Raw genomic sequence first — 9493 nt, forward strand, 5'->3', positions numbered from 1 at the left:
TTTCTGTTCAGATTTTTCACACCCATTGTTATGCCTGTCCACACATTACATTTAAAACCATCACTTTGAGGGCTGCTTCTGTTTTGCAGCCACCTTAAAGTTCTTAATCAGAACTATAAAAAGGAATGATAGCAATATAAGAAATTCCAGTTAACTCTGCCTTAGAGTCTCTAGCTATAAATACAATAAATGACTTCATTTCTTTAGCAATTGCATCTTGAACTAAAATGATTTTAGTCACTTATCAGAATGGTGACTTTTAAAGTTGAATAATAGTATTTAATTGTAAATCACAAATGTTAAGAGGTGTAGTTTTCTTCAAAATCATTATCTTTTGACAGAAATGACTAGATATATTCAGGCAAATGCTAGGTAATTTTGTGTAAATATAGCTTTTGGTTTATTTCCCATTTGTATTAGAGCACAGCTTTTTGCTGGCGGTTAAAGATTATTTTTGTACTTTGGCACTGTAGTAGTTTATGGGTAGAAGCACTCACTACTCCTGTCTCATGCAAACCGATGATTTGAAGTTACATTGTTAGTGGACAGACACGACTATGGTCTTTTCTCCTTTAACATAAGGAAGCTAGAGAGATCAGCATGTCTAAAACCTGCTCGTTAGATTGCTTGACCAGGTCAACAGAATAAGGAAATCTGTTCTTGTTTACATACATGATTATAACCAGGCATGTTTATTTCAAAGCTGAATTGTAATTTTATCTATTTTTCCGTATCTTTCTCACTATCGGTCAAGTAGAATATTAATTGTAAACATTTTATATAGGACCTTGGCTTTGCCTAGCACGTTAGATTATGGCTATGGTCAGCACTACAATATAGAGGTATGATTCCCCTGCTCATGTACACACACATGTAGCAGCTTGATGAGAACTAATGCAAGTATAAATAGCAGCGTAGCCAGGTAGCACAGGCAACAACAGCAGAGGCACAGCCAAGCTGGCAGGTACGTATTCAGCACAGCTCAGTCGTCTCTCTGCTTCCTGTGTTACCTCAGCTATACCGCTATTTGTACTCATTCTAGCTGTCATTGATCTGTCACAAGCATGTGTGCATGAGCAGGGGAATCATATCCCTACCTCAGCATGGACATATCCTCAGAGACATGGTCCCTGCCTTGAACAGATTCCAATCCAGATTAGGCAGACACAGTGAGTCACACTAGCAAGTGACACATTCTGATATTTCTAAGTAGGCTGGGAGAGCAGACAGTTCAGAAGTGGAGGTAGAGGGTGGAAAATAAGGCCAAAGTAGTGGGTTTTGAGGAGGCATTTGGAGGAGCTGAAGATGCTTGGCTCCTTGGAATGATATTACCTATTCCGACCTCGCTTGTTTTGTCTAAGTGTGGGAGAGCAGGAGAAAAGGAAATGGCAAAGCTGAGAAAGAGGGTGGAGTCCTAAGGACTAGGTTGAGAGTGACAGGAGGTGAGATGCAGGCTGAGGAGATGACATGGGATGTTTCAGGGAGGCCTGTGATGGAGTGTCGTTTGTACTGGCTAAAAGAACAATGGTGTGATCCAGAATGTTGGCAGTGAGGATTGAAAGGGGGGGATGACTTAAGAAATTGTACAGGAGCAAGAAGGCCTCACAAGTCTAAAAGTGAAATAGAAAGGAAGGAATTGGTGCCCTGTGGTTGCATGTATGACAGGGAAGAGTGGATCAGACTGTGGGGATGGAGAAAGGAATTGGAAGGAGGTGAAATTCAGCTTTTTCCCCATGCTCAGGCATTAGGAAACCTATGAGGAGATGGGAATTGATGGGAATCTTCTCAGTCGGTGGTGCTTTCAGCTGTGCACAGACTACTTGACATTCACATTGCCCTTTACAGACTGTGTACAGTTGAATAAATGTAGCCAATTGTGAAGTAAAATGTGGTGGCTTTCATGTGCCAGTAATGCTAAACAGCCTTTAAGAGGGGAAGTGAAACACTTTGTGATAGAAATTTTAAGCGGAACGTTAATGCCCGGTTGTGAGCTTAACCCAGGTGTCCTGGTCACTGGTGGTGCTCTTGCAGGCACATGTATCTTGGGAGCAAGGAGGTCAAGGTCTTGCATTTTATCTGCTGGAAAGGAATTGTAGAAATATGCTTTGTGCCCTGTTTTGTGTATTTGAAATATGTGTTTAAAAAGTCTGCTTGTCTTTTACCTTAGAAATATCAGGAATGTCTGGTCTTCCCTGGCTTTGATGGAGGACCTCTTTGAGAGGGAGTTGATCTCAGGAATGTGTTTGATCTTTTGCTCCTTCAGAGAAAGGGTGGTGGTGGTCACTCTGCAGCAATGACAGCCGCTCTCCCGAATGTTCATTAGGCACTGCAGTTAAGTGTGTGTTTAAAATCTAACTAAAAATCCTTTCTCAGTTTCTTAGTTTCAGTCTCTGTGATGTTATAATTTCTCAGATTTTCCCGTGTTAGTCTTTTCCTGGCAGACAAGACCTGAATTTAATGTTGTAAAGCAAGCAGGAAAACTTATTAACCGTTCAGGCTGCTTTTATCCATGAGAAAGAGGCAAAAAAGGGCAAAAGCCCAGCTTTTTCTTCCATGGGTCACTTTTAAGACAGTAGGTGGAGTTGTAAAGGCTTCAGCTTTCCTTCTGAGAAACTAGGTCGCACCGTCATGGATGTACGTCAGAACCTAAAGATGAGAGCAAAGAGGGGAGCCTTGTGGTGGATCAGAAAGTTTCTTGGTAACTGGTTTTTATCAGAATCACCCATACATCTCAGTTGTGGCCAGCTTGAATAAAAGAATCAAGAGTTTAGACAAAACGGTTGCTGTTTCCTCATTAGTTTCACTTTCTGATTTTCATGCTTTAAAACAAAGTGCTCCTTAAAATCCTCAAACCCATTTTTAACCTAATTTGTAATTTTTTATCAATGCTTTTGTTTTAAGTTGAGCTTAAACCCTTTTAAATATTCATTTTAACAAATGTCTATTAAAATAGAATCCCATAATTCCCTGTCTGTAAAAGCTTGCAATGATATATCTTCTCGTGAATTGTTTTTAAATAGTTTGTCTGAAATTTTATAACAGTTCCTTATTGAAAAGATTTAAACATTCAGGTTTTGTATAGCTGTAATTTAAAGCAAAACAGGCATGTTTGGGCATTTCAGAATCTGAACTGTACTACTGTTAAATTCTAGTTTTGTTTATTTAACTATGTTTATCCAGGGGTTTCTTTCTATCCCCAGTAGAAGTTGGTTGAATCAGTTCTCTTGACATTGCTTCAGAAGTTTTTCCAAAGGTCTCATGTTGAGCAGTGAGCCCTTCATTGACTAGGATTATTAGGAAAAGATCTTTGAATAGATTAAGTGAAGAGAGACTTGCTTTTAAACTTCTCAAGGTTTCAAACATAGCTTGTTTCCCAAAACTGCCATGAATACCAAAGCATGACATGTCTGAACAGTGAAGTATAACAAAGGATTTATATATACCTGGAGAACAAAGCTGTGAACATAAAATTTAGCAAACTGCTAAATGCACAAATCAGCAAAATGACTCCTGTGAAAATGGAGAAGCCAAAAATGCATTAGCTTTCTTTAGAGATCAGGGCCCACAACTTTGGCCTTTTGGATTCATCTGTTTAAATTCCTACACTTTGGAAACATAACTCTTTCTTGCACTGAATATTTTCATTCCATTGGATGTCACTACTCATAATGGAACGCCTAGAAGCTTTCTCATGCTGCCTGTTACCCATGAGGGAGAGAGGCAACAGGTTGCTGTGCAGGCATCAAGGAGTTCCTTGTGTTTGGCTTCTTTGTGATGGCATCTGTGGATTCAATAAAAACTTAGGTAGTCTCAATACCTTGTCAGACAGTGGTTCTGTTCTTTAATTATGAATCATGATCAACTGAGCAATATGCCAAAGAGCGGAAAGTTAGTGAATGAGTGCTTACTGTTAGAATTGGTAGAATTATTCTAATGCAGCCCTTTGGGGTAAAGGTTGGCAGCCAACAAATGCATATTGTATAACAGATGGGGGAAGGGGACTTGTTACAAGATTCTGTAGTGAGGGAATAAAAGAAGCTGATGGCATGAGAAACGGGTAATGCTCCTTCCAATATTGTTTACCAAGGTCACTTGATATGTAGCAGAGGGAAAGTTTCAGTTCTCTAAAGCAGTGTTTCTCAACCTTTTTGATACCAAGGACCAGCTTGCTGCCACCTTAAACTGTATCAGGGAGATCTCAGGGACTGATGCCAGTCCACGGACCGGTTGTTGAGAAACACTGCTCTAGAGGGATTCTCATTTTAGGATTGGGTGTGTTAATCCCAGCTTTAGCAACTGAAATCTTTTAAAAATGGAATAGTGCATGAAGACTCTGTTCAAAAATAACTTTCCTTCCAGCTTTTCTAGGTCAGAAGCCTGCTAAAGCCACTATGCTCGTTGTTCCCTAACTGGCAAACTTTGCTTTATTTTTTAGGATTATCTTCCAACACAGCAAGATATTCTGCTGGCACGAAGACCCACGAAAGGGATTCATGAGTACGACTTCGAAATAAAAAATGTTCCCTTCAAGATGGTTGATGTAGGAGGCCAAAGATCAGAAAGGAAACGTTGGTTTGAGTGCTTCGACAGTGTCACATCGATACTTTTCCTGGTCTCCTCAAGTGAATTCGACCAGGTGCTCATGGAGGATCGGCTAACAAATCGCCTTACAGAATCACTGAACATTTTTGAAACAATAGTCAACAACCGGGTTTTCAGCAACGTCTCCATCATTCTATTTCTAAATAAGACAGACTTGCTTGAGGAAAAAGTACAAAAAGTGAGCATCAAAAACTATTTCCCAGAGTTCGAAGGGGATCCCCACTGCTTAACAGACGTCCAAAAATTCCTGGTGGATTGTTTTCGTACCAAACGTCGGGACCAACAGCAGAAGCCCCTATACCACCACTTCACCACTGCTATTAACACAGAAAACATCCGGCTGGTTTTCCGTGACGTCAAGGATACCATTCTTCACGACAACCTCAAGCAGCTTATGCTACAGTGATGTGCAAAAAGACATTTTTATTTGAATACCTTTTGTGTTTTTTAAATTGTGGTTTACAACAAAGGAAGAAAAATCCAGGTCCTGTCAGACTTCTTGATGTGTGGCTGAAAGCTGCTGCTGAGCACATTATTGCCAATTTCTGCTGAAATTGAGGCTTTAATCTCTTCCACTGTAGCTTTGAGTTGACTCAGTTATAATTTTATAGCAAACCTAAGTCCAAATAACCTGTAAGGTGACTAAACTTGACCTCTAGTGCTTGTATGTTGCAAAAAGTCTATCTAGAAAACACACTCCACCATCAAAATTCCAAGTCCAGACTTCAGTGTAACATTCATCAGAATTACATTAGACTTATAGTAGTAGTTTTTGAAAACTGTTCCTTTTCACCTCTTCCTTAAAACTATAATGAAGACTGTGATAATATAGCTGACTTTGATTTCTCAGGTCCTTCATTGGATAGATATTCCATAAATTTCTTGTTGGAATCCATTTTAGAAGCTAGGATACTTGGTAATAAAGCCTTTCCTGCCTTAAATATAAAGTTTTGCATGGGTTTTTGAGCGTAGGGTATGCTTTAGGTCAGGAAATACAGAAAAGCTGGGAACGGTCAGCATTAATACCTTCTGCCAGAAATGTGTAAAGACTAATATGTTCAAGAACTAGTAAATGGCACAGTTCAGTCTAAACTTCACTTTTTATTGCATATTTTAAGTACTCTGCTTGTTAGAGCTATAACAGAGCACTATGATCTGAAATGTTATGTGGGAAGAAGCAAACTACGCTTTAGAGTCTGTATTCTCACTTTGTCATTGTGCTGAATAGCTTACATCCAGGTAGCTTGCCCCAGAGTTTAGGCTGATCTGAAGTGCTTTTGTATCTTTTCACCATAACTTTTAGTGTGCCTAGTCCTTACATCAACAAGCATTCACTAATGCACAGAAGTATTTGCAAACGTAAGTGCCTCCGGTCGTCTTTCCTTCTGCAGTGTTTTCAGTGGCCTTACATGAAGACAAATTCCCCAGACAGTGGCCTTATGCAGATATGGGTAAATAGGCCAAACACCACTAAGCCAAAAGTCTGTACAGTAAGATGAGCATAACCTGTCACAATAGTAAATGCTAAAGTCTGAAAACTTCAGAGAATCTGTCAGAATCAGGTCTAGAAATCCCTAAGAACCATAAGAATGGCCATACTGGGTCAGACCAATTGTCCATCTAGACCAGTATCCAGTCTTTTTGCAGTGGCCGGTACCACATGCTTCATAGGGGATGAACAGAACAGCGCAATTTATTGAGCGATTCATCCACTGTTGTCCAGTCCCAGCTTCTGGCAGTCAGAGGTTTAGGAACATCCCTGATAGTCTTGGCTAATAGCCATTGATGGACCTGTACTCCAGGACCTTACCCAATTCTTTTTTTAAAGCAGTTATACTTTTGGCCTTCACAACATCCAGTGGCAACAAGTTCTACAGGTTGACTGGGTTGTGTGAAGAAGTACTTCCTTATGTTTGTTTAAAACCTGCTGCCTGTAATTTCATTGGGTGACGCCTGGTTCTTGTATTGTGTAAATAACACTTCCCTGTTCACTTTCTCCACCTTGTTCATGATTTTATAGAGCTCTATCATTCCCTTTTCTCCCCCTCCCCCATTGTCTCCTTTTGAAGCTGAACAGTCTGTCTTTAATCTCTCCTCATATGGAAGCTGTTCCATACCCCAGTCATTTTTGTTGCCCTTCTTTGTACTTTTTCCAAATCTAATCTTTTTGGAGATGAGACAACCAGAATGGACATACTATTCAAGATGTGGTCTTACCATGATTTACGTAGTAGCATTGATATTTTCTGTCTTCTGTCCCCTTCCTACTGGTTCGACTGCCACTGCACATTGAGCTGATGTTTTCAGAAAACTACCCACAGTGACTCCAAGATCTTTCATGAGTAGTAACAGTTAATGTAGAACCTCTCATTTTATGTGTATATTTGTCATTGTTTTCCAGTGTCCATTACTTTGCATCTGTCATTTTGTTGCACAATCACCCAGTTTTGAGAGATCCCTTTATAACTCTTAGTTAAGTCCAAAGCTGAGTGCTATCTTGAGTAATTTTGTATTATCTTAGCAGTCAGCTTTGGACTTAATTATCTTGAGTAAATTTGTAGCATCTGCAAACTGTCACCCCTCTGTTTACCTCTTTTTCCAGATTACTTGAATATATTAAACAGCACAGGTCCTTAAGGGACCCTGCTATTTACCTCTCTCCACTCTGAAAACTGAACATTTATTCCTACCCTTTGTTTCCTGATCCATGAGAGGAGCTTCCATCTTATCCCAAAGTATGACTGCTTACTTTGCTTAAGAGCCTTTGGCGTGGGACCTTGTCAAAGACTTTCTAAAAGTCCAAGTATACCGTATCTATTTAATCAGCCTTGTCCATATGTTTCACCACCTCAAAGAATTCTAATAGATTGGTGAAGCATGATTTCCCTTTACAAAAACAGTGACTCTTCCCCAACATACGTTCATCTATGCATTTGATAATTCTGTTCTTTACTGTAATTTCAACTAGTTTGCCTGGTACTGAGGTTAGGCTGGCAGGCCTGTAATTGCCAGGAATGCTTATGGATCCTTTTAAAAATAAAAAATAAAAAAATCAGCATTACATTAGTTATTCACCAGTCATATGATACAAAGGCTGATTTAAGCAGTTGGTTATGTACCACAGTTACTGGTACATCTATTTCATATTCGAGTTCTTTCACAACTCTTGGGTGAATACCATCTGGTCCTGGTGACTTATTACTGTTTAGCTTATCAGTTTGTTCCAAAGCCGCCTCTAATGACACTTCAGTCTCTGATAGTTGCTCAGATTTGTCACCTAAAAAGAATGGCTCAGGTGTGGAAATCTCTCTCATCCTCTGCAGTGAAGACAGATGCATTTAGTTTCTCTGCAATGGCCTTGTCTTCCTTGAATGTGCCTTTAGCACCTCGACTGTGCAGTGGCCCCTCCTGATTGTTTGGCAGACTTCCTGCTGCTGATGTAATGAAAAAATGTTTGCTGTTAGTTTGTCTTTTGCTAGGTGCTTTTTAAATTCTTTATTGGCCTGCCTAGTTATACTTGTCCACTAGACTTGCCAAAGTTTGTGTTCCTTTCTATTGTCCTCAGTAGGGTATGACTCCAATTTTTAAAGGATGCCTTTTTATCCAACTGCCTTACTTATTCTGTTTAGCCATGGTGGCATTTTTTGATCCTCTTAGTATTTTTTTATCATAAGAATACTTGAGCCAAACATGCTACATAAGGTTTTCTAGAGATGCCGTTTGTCACCAGTTTTATACTGCCCCAAGTTCCATTACAACTAACTCTTGTGGGGTTTCACTTTGGTTGCGGGGCAAAATATACTTTTGGCTGAAACTTTGTATGCCAAAGAGCATGTTATGAAATAAAGCTTGGCCAATTGGTGTTTTAAAGAAATAAGTCCAGGTCACTACTGCACAAATCAAGTAGTTCTGTTTACCCCTGCCAGTGTTCTGTTTTGCTACTTGGCCCATAGAACAGGTTAATTCTTGTGGCGGAAGAGCAATTTTTTAAGGTGGGTTTTATCATAGATGCACTGCATGTGTGGCAATGGTTTGACACGTTCTAATTGTTTAAAACAGTCTGCATTGAAGATGGGATCATTTTGGTAGGAGTCGAGGAAGCTTGGGCTCTGTTCCCAACTCTGCCTCTGACTTCCTGTGACTGTCATTTAAACTTCTCTGTACCTCATTCTCTCATCAGTAAAATGAGAATAGTGCTTACCCACCACTGTAAAGTGCTTAGAAATCTGTGGATGCAGTGCTAAAGAAATGCAAAATACTCTTATGCCAAGGATTTCTGTCAGTCTAAACCAAAATTCACTTATTAAAAAAATTTGAAACACTGAATTTCACATCACAGGATCTGTTTGTAAAAATTGATACCCATGCAGGAACAGCACCTGTCTCTCAGTAGTGTCAGGCACCCACAAGTCCGGCTGAAGTCAATGGGAGGTGAATGTTAAGGATAAAGTGAAGTCCAAGGGCTTGATTAAGTAAATGTTTCTGAAGAGTCCCTAACAATGAGTAAATCTGCTTTTCAAAATGCTTCCATGCACCTTGGACTAATCCAAAATACATGTTACTTTGTTTTGGTTAAGTGTCATGTCTGTTCTTCCCAGAAAGGTCTTGTTTTCTTAACTAGAGTTCTAGCCACTCTCTCTCCTTGGATCACTCAGCCTTGAACTTTGACATCAAGACAGGGTAGGAAATTTAGTGTGTGAAACTTTTCTCTCCATCTGAAACTTGCACTCAGACTAATTCCATCTAAGACAATTGTATTGAGGTAAATCATTGGTATCTCCCCCCCCCCCGAAAACTAACCTTGAAACATATATTTGTTCCTATGTGACAGACTGGCTCAAAACTACTGGGCATTTCCATCTTCTTTGTACCTATTACTTGCAGACACACT

General features: G+C 39.7%; 1 protein-coding gene across 1 annotated transcript in view; it reads left to right on the top strand.

The window, feature by feature from the left end:
• The window catches only part of GNA13 (G protein subunit alpha 13), a 39861-nt gene extending 33434 nt beyond the window's left edge, over positions 1-6427 (top strand). Inside the window, exon 4 of the mRNA XM_044982157.1 lies at positions 4436-6427. Coding sequence (XP_044838092.1) covers positions 4436-5008 — 573 coding nt within the window. The 3' untranslated portion in view covers positions 5009-6427. The remainder of the gene's footprint in view (positions 1-4435) is intronic.
• Positions 6428-9493: the final 3066 nt, after the last annotated feature.

This window comes from Mauremys mutica, chromosome 12, assembly GCF_020497125.1.
Source record: "Mauremys mutica isolate MM-2020 ecotype Southern chromosome 12, ASM2049712v1, whole genome shotgun sequence".
NCBI classification, from domain to species: Eukaryota; Metazoa; Chordata; order Testudines; family Geoemydidae; genus Mauremys; species Mauremys mutica.